Source organism: Hylobates moloch, unplaced genomic scaffold (genome assembly GCF_009828535.3).
Source record: "Hylobates moloch isolate HMO894 unplaced genomic scaffold, HMol_V3 SCAFFOLD_17, whole genome shotgun sequence".
NCBI classification, from domain to species: domain Eukaryota; kingdom Metazoa; phylum Chordata; class Mammalia; order Primates; family Hylobatidae; genus Hylobates; species Hylobates moloch.
Genome location: NW_026652292.1, coordinates 12,815,832 through 12,838,425, shown reverse-complemented (window position 1 = coordinate 12,838,425; position 22,594 = coordinate 12,815,832). Strand labels below are relative to the sequence as shown.

General features: G+C 38.5%; 1 protein-coding gene across 1 annotated transcript in view; it reads left to right on the top strand.

The window, feature by feature from the left end:
- The window catches only part of DNAH5 (dynein axonemal heavy chain 5), a 329,923-nt gene that overhangs the window by 82,295 nt on the left and 225,034 nt on the right, over positions 1-22,594 (top strand). The window contains exons 5-13 of the mRNA XM_058430225.1: positions 2,828-2,988; positions 3,860-4,081; positions 5,430-5,567; positions 6,700-6,876; positions 8,822-8,935; positions 9,620-9,727; positions 11,435-11,557; positions 12,121-12,336; positions 14,592-14,699. Of these exons, the coding sequence (XP_058286208.1) occupies positions 2,828-2,988; positions 3,860-4,081; positions 5,430-5,567; positions 6,700-6,876; positions 8,822-8,935; positions 9,620-9,727; positions 11,435-11,557; positions 12,121-12,336; positions 14,592-14,699 (1,367 nt within the window). The remainder of the gene's footprint in view (positions 1-2,827; positions 2,989-3,859; positions 4,082-5,429; positions 5,568-6,699; positions 6,877-8,821; positions 8,936-9,619; positions 9,728-11,434; positions 11,558-12,120; positions 12,337-14,591; positions 14,700-22,594) is intronic.

The window sequence follows — 22,594 nt, the reverse complement described above, 5'->3', positions numbered from 1 at the left end:
GGTTCTCCCGAGGTGACAGGCTGTCCTGATGATGGCCTCTGAAATTTGGTAGCGTAAGCCACCAGTCTCGCTCACTCTGTCCCATCCTCCCTCAGGTGCTCCATTTGAGTAGGATTTAAGGTGGCTCCAGTCTGGCTCTTTTCAACAGGGCCCCCACCTGGGTTCCTAGGTCCCTGCCCTCCATGGTCGTGCTGTTAGCTCCCAGTGCAGTCCAGTTTCTCTCTATCTGCCTTATTGAGCACTGTGCTTAGATTTCTTGGTCAGGTGTCATATCCCAGTCATTTTGTTCCTAAACTCCAGGAGACATAAATCAAGCTCTTTAGGTGGTTGGGTTGAAGACCTTGTTTATTGACTGGAGAGACTGACTGTCCTGACTGTAGCACTGAAAGTCCTGCATCCCTGGAAACCCCCCTGTCCTGGGCAAGCTGGGACAGTTGCAGTCTCATTCTTGACCTGAGGTAAAAGTAGGAACACTTTATAACCTCACCCTTTGCATAGCATGATATGGTTTGGCTCTGTGTCCCCACCCAAATCTCATCTTGAATTGTAACTCCCACAATTCCCACGTGTCTTGGTAGGAAGCTGGTGGGAGGTGATTGAATTATGGGGGCGGGTCTTTCCTGTGCTGTTCTGATGATAGTGAGTAAGTCTCACGAGATCTGATGGTTTGATAAGGGGAAACCCATTTCACTTGGGTCTTATCCTCTCTTTGCCTGCTGCCATTCACGTAAGACGTGACTCGCTCCTCCTTGCCTTCTGCTGTGATTGTGAGGCTTCCCCAGCCACATGAAACTGTAAGGCCAATCAAACCTCTTTCTTTTGTAAATTGCCCAGTCTCAGGTATGTCTCCATCAGCAGCATGAAAACGGACTAATACTTAGCATAACTGTCCTCACAAAATCCTTCCTTAGTCTACACGCTCTTGACCCTTTCGCATTCTGATGGGGGCCCGGGAGAAGATGTCTAATCAGTTCTAGGACAACAGCTTTGAAATTTCTGCAGAATTTTTTTTTCCTTTGAAATTCTGTTTTCTCATGTCTATCATGCCTTGGTGCCTTGGTTGAAACTTGTTGCCTAGCATCTTATTACTCATGAGACCCAGGTGATATTAGCCAGGAGTGGGACACAATTTTGAATGAGGGGGAGATTGATCTTCTAGTTACCTTTAATGAGGGTTCACTGTCCAAGCCCCAGTCAAGGTCTCTAGCCTAGCACCATTTTACTCCAAGAGGTTTCAGTCCCAAGATTTTAGTATTCATCTTGTGGTCCACTCCCTGTCCCAAAGTCCACCATTAGCACCATCCTCCTACCCCAGTGATCCTGATTGAGCTACCAGTCCATTTGGAGATCTAAACATTTCTTGGGCAGGTAAGAACACAACGGAATAGCTCAGAGTGTATTCTATGTACTTAAATTATCTACTCAATGAGCCACATGCTTGGATAATCAAAGATGACTGTTCAAATACTGATAATAATAATGCTTACAGAGGCTAGTATTCTTATGTGCTTTTCTAAGGGCTTTGCACAGTGTGTTGATTTTCACAGCAATTTCAGATGCTAAGTTCTAGTATCATTCTTTTTTTTTTTTTCTTTTTGAGACGGAGTTTCGCTCTTGTTGCTCAGGCTAGAGTGCAATGGTGTGATCTTGGCTCATCACAACCTCCACCTCCCAGGTTCAAGTGATTCTCCTGCCTCAGCCTCCTGAGTAACTGGGATTACAGGCATGTGCCACCACGCCTGGCTAATTTTGTATTTTTAGAAGAGACGGGGTTTCTCCATGTTGATCAGGCTGGTCTCAAACTCCTGACCTTAGGTGATTCGCCCGCCTCGGCCTCCCAAAGTGCTGGGATTACAAGCATGAGCCACCGCGCCCGGCCATATTATTCTCATTTTTAAGATGTGAATATGAGAAAATGGAGGCACAGAAAGATAAAGTAACTTGCCAAGGTCACATGGCTGGGAGCGCAGCCTGAGACTGAAGTTCCGAGAGTCTGACTCTAGAGCCCACGCTGTTAATCATTAAGTGGTCCTACCTCTACAAGACCCTGACTCCAGCAGTATTTGCAAGATAACCAGGTATGCTGACTATGACAGAGTAGGGACAGCATGGGGAAGGGGGTTCCGAGTTTTGTAGTCAGAGCTGGGTTTTGACCTTGGCTCTGCCACCTATTGGCTGTTTGACTTGGAACATGTCACAGCTGCCTCAGAGTTGTTTTTGTTTTTGCTTTTGAGACTGAGTTTCGCTCTGTTGCCCAGGCTGAAGGGCAGTGGCGTGATCTCTGCCCACTGCAACCTCCGCCTCCTGGGTTCAAGTGATTCTCCTGCCTTGGCTTCCCAAGTAGCTGGGATTACAGGCGCTGACGACCACGCTCAGCTAAGTTTTGTATTTTTAGTAGAGACAGGGTTTCATCATGTTGGCCAGGCTGGTCTTGAACTCCTGACCTCAGGTGATCTGCCCACCTCGGCCTCCCAAAGTGCTGGGATTATAGGCATGAGCCACCGCATCCAGCTGGGTTGTGAGTTTTAATAATGTACACAGGGTACCTAGCAGAGGGTCTGGAACACAGTACATGCCAGTAGATACTTTGTCCTGCTTCCCTCTTCTCACTGCCCCTGAAACAACAATTCTGAAGTGAACCTATGATCTGGAATCAAACAGATTTTTTTAGATCCCTGTAGGGCTCATGCTAGAGATTGTTCAAGAGGTGGACCCACCTAAGGCACATGGACAAGTCAACATGGCAATATTTTAACAAGGAAACTTCATTCCAAAGGCAACCACTGTAAAAAGCATTTGTGAAACTAAAATTATTTTGCTTTTGTAGGACAACTTGACTCTCTAGGAGAGGTAAATCTTGTTTCTGGAAAGATTAAAAAACCTAAGGTGTTCGTGACTGAGGGAAAAGATGTGGCTCTTACTGGGGTATGTGTGTTCTTCATCAGGACTGACCCTTCCAAAGCCATCACCCCTGACAACATCCACCGGGTAAGGGGCAACAGCCATTGTTTACTCTGAATTACCAAAAAACACGCAACTTGCACACAAATATTCCTCCGGTGGAGACAATCATTGTATTCACTACAGTATCTAAAACTACTTTCAGAGAAGTATTTTTTAAAAATTTAAAGCAAGAAATTAAGAGGACATTCCCTTTAAATCTTTTGAGTAAGAGGACTTAATATTCAATTTATTAACACCAATTGATATAACCTTCTGGGTGTGTGTATAACAGTGAGGGCTTTCTTTTTCTAAAGAATTCCCCATGCATCATTTACTTAATGGCAAATTTTATACATTTAAGATAAGATTTCTGAAAGTGGATATATAACTTTATTTTTTTGTGCAAATCTGTAAAATGCATCTGTACAAGTTTTCGCCTTCCCTCTGACAGGTGCACTATCTTCTTGGAGCAAATAAACTGGTAAACATCTGGTATTCTATTTAGTTCATGCTTTTATTGTGATGATTACAATTTAGAATCGTGTAAAGCTTGTTTCTTAACCAGGTTGTCAAACTAATTTTTTTTTTTTTTTTTGAGAGAGGGTCTTGCTCTGTCACCCAGGTTGGAGTGCAGTGGCACCATCTCGGCTCACTCAGCCTCCCAAGTAGCTGGGATTACAGGTGTCCGCCACCAGGCCAGGCTAATTTTTGTATGTTTAGTAGAGATGGGGTTTCACCATGTTGCCCAGGCTAGTCTCGAACACCTGACCTCAAGTGATCCCCCCACCTCAACCTCCCAAAGTGCTGGGATTACAGGTGTGAGCCACCACACCCGGTACAAACTAATCATTTACTGGGTGTTTGGTAAAGTGACAACATTTAAGAAATGACTTAGTAGCTGTGTTGCATTTTCCAGGAGGTGAGTTTTAACATGTTAGATGTGGCAGATGGAGGCCTGCTCAACAGTGTGAGACGTTTGCTGTCGGACATCTTCATTCCTGCTCTCAGAGCCACGAGCCATGGCTGGGGCGAGCTCGAGGGCCTTCAGGATGCAGCTAACATTCAGCAGGAGTTCTTGAGCTCCCTGGAAGGCTTTGTGAACGTCCTGTCGGGTGCGCAGGAGAGTTTGAAGGAGAAGGTGAGGATGAATAAACTGTTCCTTTAAAAATGATCAGGTGGTCAACAAGCACAGTACAAGAGTGTGTAAAGCTTCTCTTAGATGGTCTTGATTCCTCTATGTTGCAGTTCTCAAAAATTTTTGTAGGCAATTTTATTGCTCCTCCAAGACGTGGTGGTGATTAGATTTAAATTTCTACGGTTTGTCATGATCAACACATTCAGGGGTTTCATAAAAACATTGGCAGTGATGTAGGGCTTTATTCAGTCAGTCAGATGAGCGACTCCAAAGGCAAGAGTCAGAAATGCTTGTGGCACTGCTGTGCATCCTAGAATGAAGGGAATTTGGAACTGAAGTGTGTGTGTGTGTGGGGGGGGGGGGGGGGGGGGGGTGGGCAGCAGATGGAGGTGGGAAGAGATCCTGAAGAAGCAGAAGAAGGAAAGAGGAACTGATATGTTTGGAGAGAGCAAGTTGGATCCTGCGGTTCAGCCAATGATCAAAAGGGCCTTTAAGAATAATTTTGGCAAAGGTGACATTTAGTTTCTGTATGATTTGTGCTGTTTATAAGTCTGTGTTTGTGATTACTTGGGGCAGAGGTTGATGGATGCATGCTTGTGTGTGTGTGTGTGTGTGTGAGGGAGTGAGAGAGAGATAAAGATAGAGCGAGAGCGAGAGAGAGAGAGAGAGAGAGACAGAGAGAGAGAGGGAGAGAGAGAGAAGATAAGGGAATAAGAGAGATGACAGAGCCCAGATCAGGCATGTAGGGGCAGGTAGGGAAATGGATCCTATGGTAATGATGACAGTGTGACACTCTGTCCTCCTCTCCTGGGAATGCTGATCCTGCTTGGATTGGGGAAGGGGCATTATGCTTTCCAAAGGATGTGGAATGAGGGAGTTAAGCAAATTTTTTCCAGACAGACACAGGATGACTCCAGCTAACACCCGAATTATATTTGTGATTAACTGTGATGGAAGGCAGACCAAAATGCAGGTTGGACCAAATAAAATTGTTGGCATTCTGTCTAAAAAAGCAGTGTTTTTTTCATATGGGTCCACTTCATATTACAATAAAAGTATTAACAAAATGGGATGGGTCCCCAGGTGGGTGGAGGCATTCTCTCTGAGTGGGAGAGGGCAGCGGGCTTTGGGTTGAATTGTGAGGGTGTATAGGATCACAGGGAAGTGTTGGAAGGTCCCGTCAGTCTGGGGGCAGCATGGACAAAGGCACGTGGGAGTGGAGAGGAGGTATGTGCTACCTCGTGGGCTTTCCAGAGCGCTGTCAGGGTGCAGCAAAGTGGAAAACACAGGGCCCACGGTCTGTGTGTTTTACAAAAGCATCATCTGATTATTTAATTTTCATTCTAATTAGGTGAACCTTCGAAAGTGTGACATACTTGAACAGAAAACCCTAAGGGAACCTACGGACTACTTGACTCTAGCAAATAACCCTGAGACTTTGGGAAAAATAGAGGATTGCATGAAAGTGTGGATCAAACAGACAGAACAGGTAATTTTGAGAAACGAAACATCGATTTCAGGTGCCACATTACTGTACTAGACAATGGAAGAAGGTGTATTAACATACGACATTCCATGTGTTAAGAGTTTTACTGCAAATCCTTGAGGAGGTGAGAGGTCCAATGTGGTTTTCATTTACTGTCATGAATTAAGAAGACATAGTAAGAATTCTAAGAAATGAAAGAAAATGGCTGTATATACTTATATCACTCAAATGCTGCACTTTGCCAGTTTCTTTTCTCAATGTCTAATTTACTTTGGAGAGAACCCCTGTGGAAGCATGAGTGGTTTTCTAATTTAGTATGTCCTCCAAAAGGGATCTTGAGACTTCACCTTAAAAAAAAATTCAGAAAAGTCCTCAATGAAGGAATGGAGGTGGACATTACATTAAAAAGTAAGCAGAATTAAAATCCACTAGCCTGAGCCATGCAGTTTAACAAGGCCATGTTCCTCCCAGGTTATAGAGTAAATGAATAGCCAAGAAAAATTCCTGAGGTCAAGGCCTTCAGAAACTCATTACAGCTCATTAAATAGGTAGTTTTTGATTGCAGATTGGGTGACGGTAGTTAGCAACAGTATACTGTATATTTCAAAGTGTTAGGCTGGTGCAAAAGTAAGTGTGGTTTTTGCCATTACTTTCAATGGCTAATTACTTTTGTACCAATCGAATACCTAGAGGAGAGGACTTGAGATGTTACCCACACATAGAAATGATAAGTACTCAAGGTGATGATACCCCAAATACTCTGACCTGATCATGACACATTCTACACATATAACAAATACTCACATGTACCCCATAAATATGTAAAATAGGTATCAATAAAAGAAAAAAGTATGAATCAAAAATCTTAAAAAAACCCCCAAAATATAAACTATTTTCAAATGAGGAAAGCATAAGTGGTTTTCAGTTAAAACAAGTCAAAGAAATTTTCGTTGAAGTTTTAAAAATGGATACAGGCTAAGTGAGTAAAAGATTGTTATTGAAGCATGGAATACACATATGTCATGATCCAGATAGGATAATTGATTTCCTTATTTATTTATTTTTTTTGCTTGTGTATAACTGTAGCATCTCCAGCCCCATGCAATGGCTCGTGTTTTCCTCCGCACATTTGCAGGTTCTTGCTGAAAACAATCAGCTGCGGAAGGAAGCGGATGACGTTGGGCCACTAGCGGAGCTGGAGCACTGGAAAAAAAGACTCTCCAAGTTTAACTACCTTTTGGAACAATTGAAAAGCCCGGATGTGAAGGCTGTGCTGGCAGTGCTTGCGGCGGCCAAGTCAAAACTGCTGAAGGTCGTCAGCCATTTCATTTTGCCTTGTGAAATGGGAATGAGAGTTCTGTATGCATATTTTCAAGGCATAGTGTGGTTAGGAACAAAAAATGTTATTATACCTTGATGAAAAACATTTAAAATTACATAATACTTCCCTCATATCACTTTGGAGGCTGTGGAAATAGTCTTTGAATGAAAGGCATTTGTTAGCTGGTGTACGTGTATGTATATGTGTTACTGGCATTGTATGTAATTAAGACAGAACATGATAGCATGTTTATATATATATCTATGTATTATGATTTCAGACCAGCTAGAAATAATAATAATGAAAACTCACCCTATCTGTATTTATTTTTTAGTCCTTGTATATTAGTTTTATATTGGAAAACAAACAACCCCCAAACTTAGCAGCTTAAAACAGCCAATAGGCCAGCCATGGTGGCTCACACCTGTAATCCCAGCACTTTGGGAGGCTGAGGCAGGTGGATCACAAGGTCAGGAGTTCGAGACCAGCCTGGCCAATATGGTGAAACCCCATCTCTTAAAAAGCACAAAAATTAGCTGGGCGTAGTGGCGTGTGCCTGTAGTCCCAGCTACTTGGGAGGCTGAGGCAGAAGAATCGCTTGAACCTGGGAGGTGGAGGTTTGCAGTGAGCCGAGGTCATGCCACTGCACTCCAGCCTGGGCGACAGAGTGAGACTCTGCCAAAATAAAAAACAAAAAACAAAAACAGCCAATATTTTAATCTCACACTCTGTGGGCCAGGAATCTGGGTGCAGCTTAGCTGGGTGCCTCTGACTCTGGGTATCTCATGAGGCTGCAGCTGTGATGTGGGTTCATCTTAGGGCTCAACTCGGGGAAGATCTGCTTCTGAGTTTACTCATCTGGTTGTTGCTGGATTCAGTTTCTTGCTGGCTGTTGGCTAGAGGCTTCCTTCAGTTCCTTCCCACATGGGCCTCTCTGTAGAGCAGCTTAGAACATAGCAGCTGGCTTCCCTTAAAGGGAGCAAGTGAGGGAGGGCAAGAGAGCACCCAACCTAGAAGCCACAGTCTTTATGTAAATTAATTCTGAAAGTGACATCCCATCACTTTAGCCATATTCTCCTTATTAGAAACAAGTCACTAGATTCAGCCCATGATTAAGGAGAAGGGATGAATACAAGAGCTTGAATACAGGGAGTCTGTGGTCACTGGGGACCATCATAGAGGCTGCCTAACTCACCTGGCACTGGTGCTGGAAAGACTGTTTGTTAACTATTTGCATGGGCGTTATTAGGTATTTGTATGTTTTGATACATGCAAATAATCTAAATAATCAATAATAATTTGTTGCAATGAACATGCTATAGATTTACCTTATATTATTCCTCAAAGAAAGAGCAGAGGTGAGCCTTGCAGTACAGTTCAGAAATACTATCAGTCAGACTTCCATGAAGTCAATGGAGTGTATTGACGTGCTAAATAATTTCCTTTTACTTCTCTCACTTTTAGATTATCTTTCCATTTCTAAGTTCCTAGCTCATAGCACAGTACTGGCATACAGTTGGCAGATAATAAACAATTACTACATTAATGGATAAATGTATAGGGATATAGGAAGGGAGTTCAGGTTAGAATAGAGGAAAGATAGAACATATGGAAGCATGGTATCAAATGGGTCTGCTAACCAGTGCAGGGGAAAAGGTGTGAGTTTAAAGGGCGGTGCTGCCCTCCTGGTGCTCTGTGATAGTCATGGCATAGATTTTATATGAGAAGCCCTAGAAGATATGCTTTAAAACAGTTAGTCAAAAAGTTTAAATTGCTTTCCAGCATAGCAATATCTCTCGCCCCTCTGGATTCAGTTTTATGTGAGATGCACAGAAAGTCTGGCCTAATGGACTTGTGGTGACTCTTAGGAGCGGTTATGTTGGAAGTTCCTCTATTAATAATTGCATTAAAATTGCTTTTCCGTATTGTGCTTAAGACTTGGCGAGAGATGGATATTCGAATCACTGATGCAACTAACGAAGCGAAGGACAATGTGAAATACTTGTATACACTTGAAAAATGTTGTGACCCTTTGTACAGCAGCGATCCCGTGAGTTAAGGTTTTCTACTCTTTCAGTCTGTAGATAACCCTTTTTGTGCTAGCTGAATTGAATATTGAATTTTGGTTCATCGATATTACAGTTCATTGGAAAGGTCTTAGAAACTTTATTTTCAAGAAAATTATATATATATAGGTATATACACACATACATACAGATATCTGTATTTCTATATCTTTTTCTCTAAATAGTCCATCTCCTATCTATTGAAGATGTATATGAGATGTTGTATTTTAAAACATTTATTGCATGTTACATTTTCCAATAAACATTGCAAAGGACATTCTGAACTATATACCCCAAAGAACTGTGGGAAAAGTCATTAGCTGGTGATTATTTTTTAATCTTTTAGGAAGTGCCTGCTTTTACTTATTACAACATTAACTGTTATTAACAGTTTATCCTTAATAATAGTTAACAGTTAACTTGCTGTTGCTTGTCATTAACAGTGGGTCAGTGTTTCTTCTGTTGAAATAAAATTTGATTAACCATATATGACTAAAATAATAAAATTAATATTAAATATATTATTTTCACGTAAAGCATTAAATAGTATTTTTAAATCTTTAATAGAAATCTCTTAAACTTTATTTTAATGCAGATGGAATGGTTAGTCTATTAGAATTTTGCTGAATTTGATGACTTTTTCTGAAAACTTTGATGATATCTTTCAGCTATCCATGATGGATGCTATTCCTACACTTATAAATGCAATTAAAATGATCTATAGTATCTCTCATTACTATAACACCTCTGAGAAGATCACATCTCTGTTTGTAAAGGTAAGTGCATGATGTAGAGTCCATGTTCATTTATATTTCTTTGCCAATGATCAATTTTTTGATAATTAAAAATTACCACATTGGCTCAGTTCAATATGTATGTATCTTAAAATTTTAAAAAGGCTTAGGCTATCAATAGAGATAGAATTAAATTTATGTCAGAGGCTGATTCTAGCAAATCATAAAGCATTATTTCCCAAAGTAATTATTATGATAAATATTTTATTATTTATATAATGCAAATGAAAAAAGATTGCTCTTAGAATTTCTTTCCCTATGTGGTTTAGCACATCATGTATTCCTACTGGGTAAATTTTAATTAAGAAAAGCTATATTTAACTGGCTATCTCCTGTTTCATATTTCATATGCCATTGTTTCAAATTTATTTGATGCCACAGTTGTTTACTTGATGTTATTAGAACAGTAATCATGGTAATAAAAGCCACTTGCAATGTTCTAGTAATCTGTAAAGCAATTATAATGATTCTGCCAGAAAACATAACAATGCTTAAACCTTATGTCCTAACTCCTAAGTGTTTATGGTAAGCACTGTTGCTATTCTCATTTTGAACAGTCTCTAAGAAGTAAATGATTTTTTCATTATCAAAGCAAAAATCTTAAGTGTTGTATTAAAATAGAAGAATTTTTGACTCATCAAGACTTGTGTTCTGAATACTAATGCAGTAGGAAGCACAATTCTTCCTGGGAATAAAGACATCCAGCCTTAAGAGCTCAAGGGAAACGTTTTCCTTCTCTCATGTAGGTAGTTCAGGTAGACAGGAGGGATGGCTGCAAGATTCCCTCCCAACTTTCTTATACTTTAAAATTATATGTTAAGGTTGCGAGAGTATTCCCTGGGTAAATGACACCCAAAAGTAAATTTGTGTTATTAATTTAGATTTTATGCGTATTATTTGCAAAACTTGATTTAGCATAAAATAATGAAACCACCATTTATCTAATTATAAAAAACCTGTCATTATGGAAATGTTGAATTAGGTACAAAAGGAGAGAGAACTGTATACTGGAATGCCATGTACATATCACCTAGATTCAGCAGATATCCATGCATGGCTGATCTTGTTTCACCCATACCCCAACCCTGTGCACTGTAAATCCTGGGCATCATATCATTCCATGGATACAGCATAGTCATTTAATTTTCCTTATGCTTTATTCAAAAAATTAGTAAATTTCTGAGGATTTTTGTAAAGTTTGGAGAGATGAATAAAATGTTAGTGGTTTTGTACATTAGTTTTCCTTCTCTCTGTGGCCTTCTCCTTTTGACATTTCCATTGTGGATCATGGTCACAGGAAAAGACCAGGATTGGCAGTACTTTACATGGTGCTAGTAAACTGTGAGTTAGATATTAAAGCAGGCTACCTAAGGAGATTTGGGGAAACTCATCAGTTTTTAGGGAAGGAAATGAATCCTTCCTTGGTTGGTTAAGACATTCATCCTGCATAGACAAAGTGGCCTAAATTGTCGATTTTCCATGGTGCTTCCAACTCTGTGATTTCACAAATGATTTTGACAATATCAAAGGTTATTGGTGGATTATAACTGTGATGGAAAAAAAAATAAACCCAAGCTCAAGTTAGAAGATTGTGAACTCTGAGAAGTAGAAGAGTTAAGGACCTTCTAGTCCAGTTTACAATCCATGGCTGTTTTATGTGCTTAACATCATTTTATTGGAAAATCCCAGGTGACGAATCAGATTATATCTGCATGTAAAGCCTATATTACCAATAATGGAACCGCTTCCATCTGGAACCAGCCACAGGATGTGGTTGTAGAAAAAATACTATCTGCGATTAAACTGAAACAGGTAATGGTCAGCTTAGTGTTTAGATGTTCTATTATTTTTATCTTACTTTTGCTGAGACTATCTTAAATCATTTTGTAATTATTATATCATTGGTTACTAAAAAGAACAGTGATTCTTAACTATTAAGAAAATGGAATGTTAATATACCTTCCCAGGAAATTTATTCACTTTTTTTTTTACCCTCCTTGGGAGCCTACTATGTCCTGATACCACAGTAAGTACTAGAGATACAAAGACAGCTAATATGAGGTAGTTTTCCTTAAGCATCTTAAAGATGAATGGAGAGAGAGTCATAGAAGGATGCTATTACCAAAACCGTGGGACCAAGATGGGAAAGCCACACCTTTGAGTTGCATCATGGGTAACCCAATTAGAATCTAGAATTGCTAGATGAGAGGAGGTGAAAACATGATTTTCCAGGCTGATGAGTGAGTACATGCAAAGGCATGAAACTATGAAAAGGCTTACACTTCCATCCTAATTTTGCTGTCGCCTTCACTTAAGAAAATAAAGTTGATACCTTTCTTGTTCCCTTTGTTGTATATTTTTCTTCTGATTTTAAGGAATACCAGCACTGCTTTCACAAGACAAAACAAAAGCTTAAACAAAATCCAAATGCAAAACAATTTGATTTTAGCGAGATGTATATTTTTGGAAAATTCGAAACTTTTCACCGACGCCTTGCCAAGATAATAGACATCTTTACAACCCTCAAGACATATTCAGTCCTGCAAGATTCCACAATCGAAGGGCTGGAAGACATGGCCACTAAATACCAGGTATTGTACTTTAAAGCTGTGTTTTCTAACATAATCTACAACTAAACTTCAATATTTTATGCAAATAACAGTGTTTAGAATAATTCAAATCAGCAGTCTGTAAAGTAAAATATAAATAATCTCATGGTCTTTTAACAATAAAGAAATTAGATTTATTTGAGAGTTGTGTAATGGTGCTAATGTGTTCTTTTCAGGTGTGTGGTTATAAGAATGACTTTCTAATAGTCTAAAATTAATCACCATTAAAAAAGCATTTTCATTAGTAGCACAAGAAAAATATTTAAATGTAACTTATTATTTTATTTATTCTTGCAAGAAATATTTAATGAAGAGTATACTGTGTCAGGCACTAGTTGACACCAGGTACTGCGTGGCACTCAATTATCTCTGCATTTAAGCATTTTATTTGGACCCATATTAAAAAATACAAAGGACCTGATTTTATTCTAGATCTGACTTCCGTAACTATTTTGATTTTTAACTGCTTTATCTTGTCATGGTATCTGTGTGACTAATTTTAGTTTTGAAAGTGGGCATAGTGACCTAATAACATTTTGAAGATTTTAGAAAAACAATTTACAAACAATTTGCTTTAAATTCTTAATGTGGACATAGTCAATTTTTTCCTTTTTTGGGGACAGTGACACTAAATCTTAAATTTTTTTGGTACTTGAATTTGAAAAGGATCATATAATTAACCAGTACACACTAATTTTTGTACTCTAACAGTTTAGCCCAATATAAGGAATCTTTTTCATTTCCTGAGTATACCAAGTTTTGGGAGAGAAAAAGAAAAGACCTGTATATAGCAGGAAACATTTTAAGTTTACTGGCACATAGTAGATGTGCAATAAATATCTTGTCAAGAAAATAATTAAGTAGATTGAGTTTTAGTAGTTGATGTAAAGGTCACGATTAATCATTTCCTTTATTTAACTTAATAATCTTAAGTGACCATTAAATCCAATCACAGAGCAGGATTTTCTCAAGTCCCCAAATCTTTAAAATTATTACATCAAAATGTAGTAGCTTTTCCATACTTCTTTTAGACATTTTATATAACACTATATATGTGTGTGTATATATGTGTATATATATGTACATATATAGTGTTATATAAAATATCTAAAAGAAGTATGGAAAAGCTACATGTGTATTTATATATGTGTATATATACATACACACACACACTTCTGATTCTTTTGATTTTAAGGAATATCAGCACTGTAAATCCTAGACGTTGTATCATTCCATGCATATATATAGTGGTGTATATATTTTATATAACATTCCATGCATACACATTATATAAAAAAGTATATATATATATATATATATATACACACACACAATTTCTAAATAGAACTAATTTTGTAGTTATGCAGCATGAAAAAGTAGGTTGTTTTATCTAGTAAACTTGATTCAAGAAGTTATGCTGTTTATACACTTTACTGAGAGATTTGATGTTTAAATGGAAGTGACTTTGAAGAGGAGATTGTAGAAGGAGGCCCAATATTCTTCATAAAAATTATATGCTTCTGTCAACAATGTGGGCACCTGAGTTTGAGAATGGCTTAGTACCTGGTTAAGAAGAATCACAGAGCATTATAGCTCATTATTCAAAGCAAACAAAGCTTCTGATAATAGTATTTTCAAGGAGATGAACTTCCGGGTTTGTACTTTCCTGGTCACAGGCTGCAGCTTTGCAGGGCAGTAGGAAACAGTTAATTTTAGAGAGGTTTTAAATGGTAGATTCTGGTTTGACATTTTTAAGATGTTTGAGGCTTGGAAGATAGTAACTCATCTGTAGATATAACATAATTTATTTTCTTCCCATGTTATTTGTGTTCTGTGAAAGCCTTATTTATTTTCTGAGAAGATTTAAACTATTTGACACAAAATATTTTAGTAAATTCTACTCTGGGCTTTAAAAATTATTTCAGATATGATTAACAATAAAATTTTAGTGGAAAAAATCCTTCCCAATTTTCAGGTGTGGTTTTTATTTTATTTTTTCAAAAATACATAAAACATCATGAAAATAATTTCCAAGTGATTTCTTTGTATGCAGTAGGGCAACTTTATACTGCCTGTAAAATAATAAGCACAAAACAACGTGAGTAAAAAAAATAAGGCTTCCTTTAAACTTATTTTTTTTAAGCAATTATTGTATAGGCTCTACATTTAAGGGTCATATTTAGTTAGGTAATATAAGAATATTGAAATATTATCTAATTTATCTCATAATGTTTCAGGGCATCGTGGCAACCATAAAGAAAAAGGAATACAATTTCCTAGACCAGCGGAAAATGGATTTTGACCAAGATTACGAAGAGTTTTGCAAGCAGACTAATGACCTTCATGTAGGTTGTAGAATAAAATTCCTGTTGACAGTCGTGTGTTTATTTTTTCCTTTCTATATAATGCTGTTGATCATTACCCATTCAGAAGGCAGAGGTGTCTTCATCATGGAGGTGACCGATAGCAACCTCAGCCTGTGTTTCGTGATTTCAGATTAATAATTGAAGGCTGTTTTTCATGGATTAAAGGGTCATAAATATAGCTTTGGCTAATGATGTGTATCAGACTTCTACATGTCTTCCATTGAAGTTCTTAGAAAGTTAACTTTCATCTTCTGTTGAACATTGCGGCGTGATTAGAATGTAGACTCTGATTTCCATTTGTCACTGTGTAGCAATGATTATGACCAGAGATAGCTCAGGCAAATGGTCAGCAATGTCTGGCAGATTCCAAGGCAGGGCTGCCACTGGCCTTAGAAACGGTGGCGCCAGGACCGACTCAGCACCTCGACCCCGCTTGGTCTTGCAACCCCTTTCTCTTCCTTCTTTCACTGCTCACTGCAGACCAGTCATCTTGCCTTGCAGCTCACATGAGCAGTTTATGGCATCAGTAGCTTCTGAGACTGTTTCACAGGACCAGGCCAGCTCCAGATTCCCGAGGAAGGGGTTGGGCTAGCCAGTTCTGGTGAGGTGCCTAGTACTGGGCCTTTCAACTGTGAGATCCTGTGGTGGACACAGGCGGGATGGGATCCCCTGGGTCATTGGGAATGTTTATTATCAGGAAAGGGGAGTCATGGAGGGTAAGATGGGAAGACACCCAACAGGTGTCTACCATAATGAATATGAGGACATTTTCTCATCCCAGTGAGGTGCAAATGTCTATCTTTCTGACTGTAAGAGGAAAATAGCCACTCTATTTCTTCTTTCCCAGGGTTTTTGATTTGCATTAAATTTGTGCACTTCAAAGTAAAAGGAGCTCTGAGATACCTTGGGAGGAGTGAGTTCAGTGTTAGAATGAGTCATAACAAAGCTAGCTAATTCTATGTGCCAGGCACTGTTCTAAGCAGTTTGTATGTGCTAATTCATTTAATAATCATAATAATCCTATAAAGTGGGTGCTCTTGTTACTCTCATTTTGCAGAGGGGGAAACTGGGAAACTTCACTGTGAGGGGAAGTGGCTTGCCCAAAGACACAGGCATAACAAGGGGTGGAGTTGGGGTGAAAGCCAGGCAGTGTGGCTTTAGAATTCAACTTTTTTAACCATCGTGGCATGCAGCAGGCTTCATTTGATGGGAAGAGAGAATGCCTATAATAATTTAGGCAATGAATACTTTTGGGGGCAGATTCAGACATAAGGACAATGGAGCTTGGTCTCTTTTTGTTGGAAATTGATGAATAATGGCAGATTCTAATGTTCACCTGTGTTTCCTCATCAGTGTCTGACCACGTGGTACTTCTGTAGCTTATATGTGGAACGTAGATGGTGAGCACCTCGAATGCAGGGATCATGTTTTATTCCCATATGTTAATAAGAAGATGTAGATTTATTGCAGTGAAACAAGCATTTGCTATACAGCAATTATGTATTAGACTTCTATGCTGTAGGTTATGAATACAGAAATAAATCAAGTAGATATGCCCACACAGCTCATAGTCAGATAGGAGGCAGATGGTGAAATGATGAAAATATAAGCACATACATTAGAACAGAGTAATGAATTTAGCATTTAAAAAAGGGCAAATGGGGTTAAAATGGCTAGTTATGAAAGAATACTACTCTGATACTATATGGAAAAGTGAGGATTCAAAAATAAAGAGACATAGCTCAAGGCCTACAAAAATGTATAGGGAGATCAGGCCTGCAAAACATTACATAGAATCTGATCATGTGAACCTAGGAAAAGATAATCTGATACTTCTGCAAGGCTGGGGTTAGGAAAGGCTTCAGAGAGGAGGCTGTGGTTGATGCTAGAAAGATGTTTGTGTGGTTATATTTTTCATGGTTTCAACTATCCAGGGTCAACTGTGGTCTGAAAATAGATGAGTATAGTACAATAAGGTATTTTGAGAGAGAGACCACATTCATATAACTTTTATTACAGTATATTATTAAAAATTGTGATATTTTATTGTTATTGTTGCTCATCTCTTACTCTGCCTATTTTGTAAATTAAGCATTATTACGTTTGTATGTATGTACAGGCAAAAACATAGTATATATAGGGTTTGGTTTCAGTCACCCACTGGGGGTTTTGTAACATATTCCTGAGGATAAGAGGGGACTACTGTATTAGTTCCCATTCTACTCAGCCTTCTTAAAAGAAATTAAACACTATTATCCGTCTTGTCTTCCATGTCAGAAATTGTTCACTTCTGTCTTTGGTTTGCCAGTGAGTTTTTCTTTGACTTACACTTCTTTATTCCTTTTTCCATTCTCTTTCTCTTAACTAATTGTTCTGCAATCTCTCCTTTAAATACTAACCCACTCATGAATTCAGCCCTCATCTTTATAAAACTGGGGCAAAAATACCTTCCCACGACTCTGGATGGAGTAAGGGCAGTGATGCGTCCAGGAGTCTTGGAGAGACTCAGCAACAGTGGCCTCTCAAGTGAAAGACTTCATGAGTGACTTGGATCAGGGTGGTGTCCAGGGCTCCCCTGTGAAAGGGATCAGAGCCTGGAATCCTCTCCAGATTTAGGGTTCGTGCTGGTACTAACAGGTCAAAGAGGGCAGTGGGTTGGAACCAAGTGGGCTGTTGGAAGTCTAGAAGCATGCTGATCCCAGCAGATGGAGAAGGCACTGCTTAGTAAAGGATGGATGTTGAGGTGGCAAGCTGAGTTAAAGGAAAACTGAGTAGGAGCTGAGACCCCAAAACTAATGGGAAGACGAGTATGAAGATTCCACAACCCAGACCCCACAGACTGTGAGGATGGACCAAGGCTCAGAACAAGAAAATTAAGTCTAGGTCTTACATGTTGACAGAGAGTTCAGCCCAGGCCTTTGCGAAGCCATGGGGTAGAAAGGCAAGGAAAACCAGGAAAAAGTGTTAGGGCTCAGTAGAGATTTGCTGGTGTCTGAAGGAGAGGGAGGAAGTGGAAGGGTTATAAATGCTCTAGTTTTGCACAATTTATACAGAGAGATTTTTTATGTAGTGAAAAAATGTAGATGTTTATTTAGGTAGGCTGACTGTACTGTTTTTTAATGCAGGAACATTTTTTCATCCTAGGATGTGGACTTAGCAGAAGAAATAATGTCACTTAAAAAATACGTATACTTCCAGTAGAAGTAGCTGAAACCATTGAGGGCAAGGAAGTATTGTAATAGGCTTCCAGATCCTTCAGTTTTGGAGCTTCGCTGGATCAGGCAGGAGGTTTGCAGCTTACCCATCCCCCACCCTGCCAATAGCTCCATCTCCTCCACAGGGTAGTATCTCCTGTGGTGGTCTGGATATTGCCAACTGGTTTTCTTACCATATTATTTCTGACCTAACATTACCTGGAATCAAACCCATTTAGGTACTAATTCTTATTGCATATCAAACTAGTCTCCTCATTTTAATACTACATCAATTAATGTCTCTTCAAGTTTGCAAAGACTTAATTAAAACTTCTGACTGGTAAGTTGAAAAAAAGTTGTTCACTTTGTCTTGAAGCATGAAATATAAAATAAGGAAATAATTTTTCTATGTTTTATTTAACTGAATTTAGATTTTAATTATAGCTCTGTGCTAAAGCTTAGGATGCACAAAGAATAAATTGTGTTTAGTTTTTTGGTGCAATTTTTTTGGGGGGAGGGTCATAGTTACATAATAGTATAAGATGTGTGACGTTCTCAGGAGAACCCATAAAGACCATTTTGGAAAACATATTTGAGGGGTTCATGAAAAGGATTTTTAAAATCTTTGATATTTAAGTCATTCTTTTTACAACACATGTTTCATCTTTAATGCTTTTAGAACAATTTTTACTCTTTGATTAATATCATTACCATATTCCCCCTTCTCTCCCCCAGGTTTTTTTTTTGGGGTGGGGAGAGGGGGACAGAGTTTCACTCTGTTGCCCAGGCTGGAGTGCAGTGGCACGATCTCGGCTCACTGCAACCTCTGCCTCCCGGGTTCAAGCGATTCTCCTGCCTCAGCCTTCTCAGTAGCTGGGATTACAGGCATGCTCCACCACACCTGGCTAATTTTTGTATTTTTAGTACAGATGGAGTTTCACCATGTTGGCCAGACTGGTCTCTAACTCCTGACCTCAAGTGATCCACCTGCCTTGGCCTCCCAAAGTGCTGGGATTACAGTCGTGAGCCACTGTGCCTGGCCTCGTTCTGCTAGATTCTGATTTGACAGACGCTCTCGGTGTGAAATTGCATTCACCCCACTGCCCTTGGTTAATTTTGCCAAAGGTTAGTCTGTATTATTATTTTTCCCAAAGAGCAGCTTTGGAGATGTTAATCTTGTCTCTTATTTCTTTGTTTTTAATTTTATTGCATTTTGCTTTAAAACATTTTTTTCTTCTTTCTTTGGATTTATTCTGTTATTTTTACCTTTCTTCAACTGACAGCTTAGCTCATTAATTTCAATTTCTTTTCTTTTTCTCTTTAAAATAAGTGCATGAAAGTCTATATCTTTTCCATGAAGGGTCGCGATTGCTGTTTCTTACAAATTTTAATATGTAGTACATATGTTGTTGAGTTTAAAGTATCATGTAATGTTCGTTATGATTTGTTATTTTACTCATGGATTATTTAAAAGCATTTTTAGCTTTTTTATTTTACTCTATTGGCTCTCATTTTATTTTGACTTAAATTATTATATTTTGATGTGAGAACATGGAATACTTTAAGTCAGTATTTTGGTATTTACTGAGATGTCCTCCGTGGCCTAGTTCGTAGTTAAGATTTGCAGATGTTCCATGTGTACTTGAAAAGAGTTGTGTTTTCTGTCTGGATTTGGGGTCTTTTGATGTCACTATATCACACTTTTAATTGGGTTATTCAAATATTTTATGCCTCATTAAATGTTTTTTAAAAATGACTTTTTAAAGAGAAGTTTTAGATTCACAGCAAAATTGAGAGGAAGTATAGAGATTTACTATATTCCCCCTACTCTCCCCCAGAATGCATAGCTTCCCCCATTATGAACATCCCCTGATAGGGTGGTACATTTGTTACAACTGATGAACCTAAACTGACACATCATTATCATCCAAAGTCCACAGTTTACATTAGGGCTCACTCTTGGTGTTACACATTCTATGAGTTTGGACAAAGATACAAGGATATGCATCGACTGTGATAATATCATGCAAAGTGTTTTCCTACCGAAAAGTCCCCTGTGCTCCACCTATTCATCCTTCCCTCTCCCGGCAACTACTGTCTTTTTACTGTCTATGTAGTTTTGCCTCTTCCGTCTAGTCGGAAGCATACAGAATATGCCCTTTTAGATTGGCTTCTTTTAGTTAGTGATATGCGTTTATATTTTCTTCATGCCTTTTCATGGCTTGATAGCTCATTTCTTTTTAGCACTGAATAATATTCCATTATTCAGTTGTGATGTACCACAGTTTATCCAGTCACACATTGAAAGACATCTTGGTTACTTCCAAGTTTTGACAACTATGAATAAAGCTGCTATAAACATCGGTGTGTAGATTTTTGTGTGGATATAAGTTTTTAACTTCTTTGGGTGAGTACCAAGAAGTATGATTGCTGGATCATATAGTATGAGCGTTTTTAGTTTTGTAAGAAACCACCAAACTGTCTTCCAACATGGCCATACCATTTTGCATTCCCACTGGCAATGAATTAGAGTAGACTTCTTGTTGCTCCACAACCTCAACCGCATGTGGTGTTTTCAGTGTTCTAGATTTTGACCATTCTGATATTTGTAGTGGTATGCTGAGTATATTTTGATCTTCTTTGTCTGCATTCTTTTATAACAGAACTGCAGACTGGGTGATTTATAAAAAAAGAACTTTATTTCTTACAGTTCTGGAGACTGAGAAGTCCAAGGTTGAGGAGCCTGCATCTGGTGAGGACCTTCTTGCTGCATGGCAGAAGGCTGAAGAGCAAGAGAGCTTGAGAAAGCAAGAGAGGGCTGAGCTCACGTTTTATAACAACCCACTCCTGCGATAGCATTAATCCATCTATGGGAGCAGAGCCCTCAGGGCCTAATAACCTCTTAGGGTGCCACCTCTTAATATCATCACAATGGCAATTAAATTTCAACAGGAGTTTTGGAGAGGACATTCAAACCATAGCATGCTTGATCCATGGGTTTCTTAGAATCTGTGCATATATTTTGATTCAGTTGGTTAAACACAGACTCGAAATTGGTATATCTGCCAAATAAATTGTTCCTATTAACACTAAATTGTGACCATATTTATCTTCAGTGAGGCTCTTTGCCTTACAATCAATTTTGTGAATTATATATATTGCTACTTCAACTTTCTTTTGGTTATTATTTACCTGAAATAAACATTTTTTTCTGTTCTTTTACTTCCTACTATTTATTTCTTTCTTTCATTTTCTTTTCTTTTTGAAACAGGGTCTTGCTCTGTCACCCAGGCTGGAGTGCAGTGGTGCGATCTTGGCTTACAGCAGCCTCAATCTGCTGGGCTCAAATGATCATCCCACCTCAGCCTCCCGAGTAGTTGAGACTACAGGTGCATGCCACCATGCCCAGCTAATTTTTGTATTTTTTGAAGAGTCAGGGTTTTGCCATGTTGCCCAGGCTGGTTTCAAACTTCTGGAGTCAAGGGATCTGCCGACCTTGGCCTCCCAATGTTCTGGGATTACAGGTGTGAGCCACTGTACCTGGCCTACTATTTCTTAATTATTATATTTTAAACATATCTCTTTAAAAGAGCAATGGTTGGATTACATACATATAATACAAACACATACACACACACGCAATCCACATACATAGAATCCATATATATAAAATCAATATAGCTATAATTTATATATAATATCCTTATATATAATTCAACACTTACACATAATCCACATATATAAAAAATCCATATATCTATAATACATATATCTGTAATTTATATATAATATCCATGTACAATCTACATAAAAACGTATATAATCCCTATCTATATAATTTATATATATATATAAAAAATAGCTGAGACTCTCTTTCCTTTAATTGCAAGTTTAAGTCATTTACATTGATTGTTGTTTCTAGTATAGAGTTACTTCTACAATCTTTTTTTTTTTTCTTGAAATCATTAGAGAAATTGTGTTTATTATCTTTTATTCCGCTTTTCAGAATATCGTATTTATCATTTTGTTAGAAGTAGTTTTTGTATTCATTTTTTTCCTATGGAGCTTATAGTGCTATCCTACTCATTATAACTTTACCTGAAAACTATGTTACTGTTTTAGTTTTCTTTTTTTTTTTTATTATACTTTAGGTTTTAGGGTACATGTGCACAATGTGCAGGTTTGTTACATATGTATCCATGTGCCATGTTGATTTCCTGCACCCATTAGCTCGTCATTTAGCATTAGGTATATCTCCTAACGCTGTCCCTCCCCCCTCCCCCAACCCCACAACAGTCCCCGGAGTGTGATGTTCCCCTTCCTGTGTCCATGAGTTCTCATTGTTCAATTCCCACCTATGAGTGAGAACATGCGGTGTTTGGTTTTTTGTCCTTGTGATAGTTTACTGAGAATGATGTTTTCCAGTTTCATCCATGTCCCTACAAAGGACACGAACTCATCATTTTTTATGGCTGCATAGTATTCCATGGTGTATATGTGCCACATTTTCTTAATCCAGTCTATTGTTGTTGGACATTTGGGTTGGTTCCAAGTCTTTGCTATTGTGAATAGTGCCGCAATAAACATACGTGTGCACGTGTCTTTATAGCAGCATGATTTATACTCCTTTGGGTATATACCCAGTAATGGGATGGCTGGGTCAAATGGTATTTCTAGTTC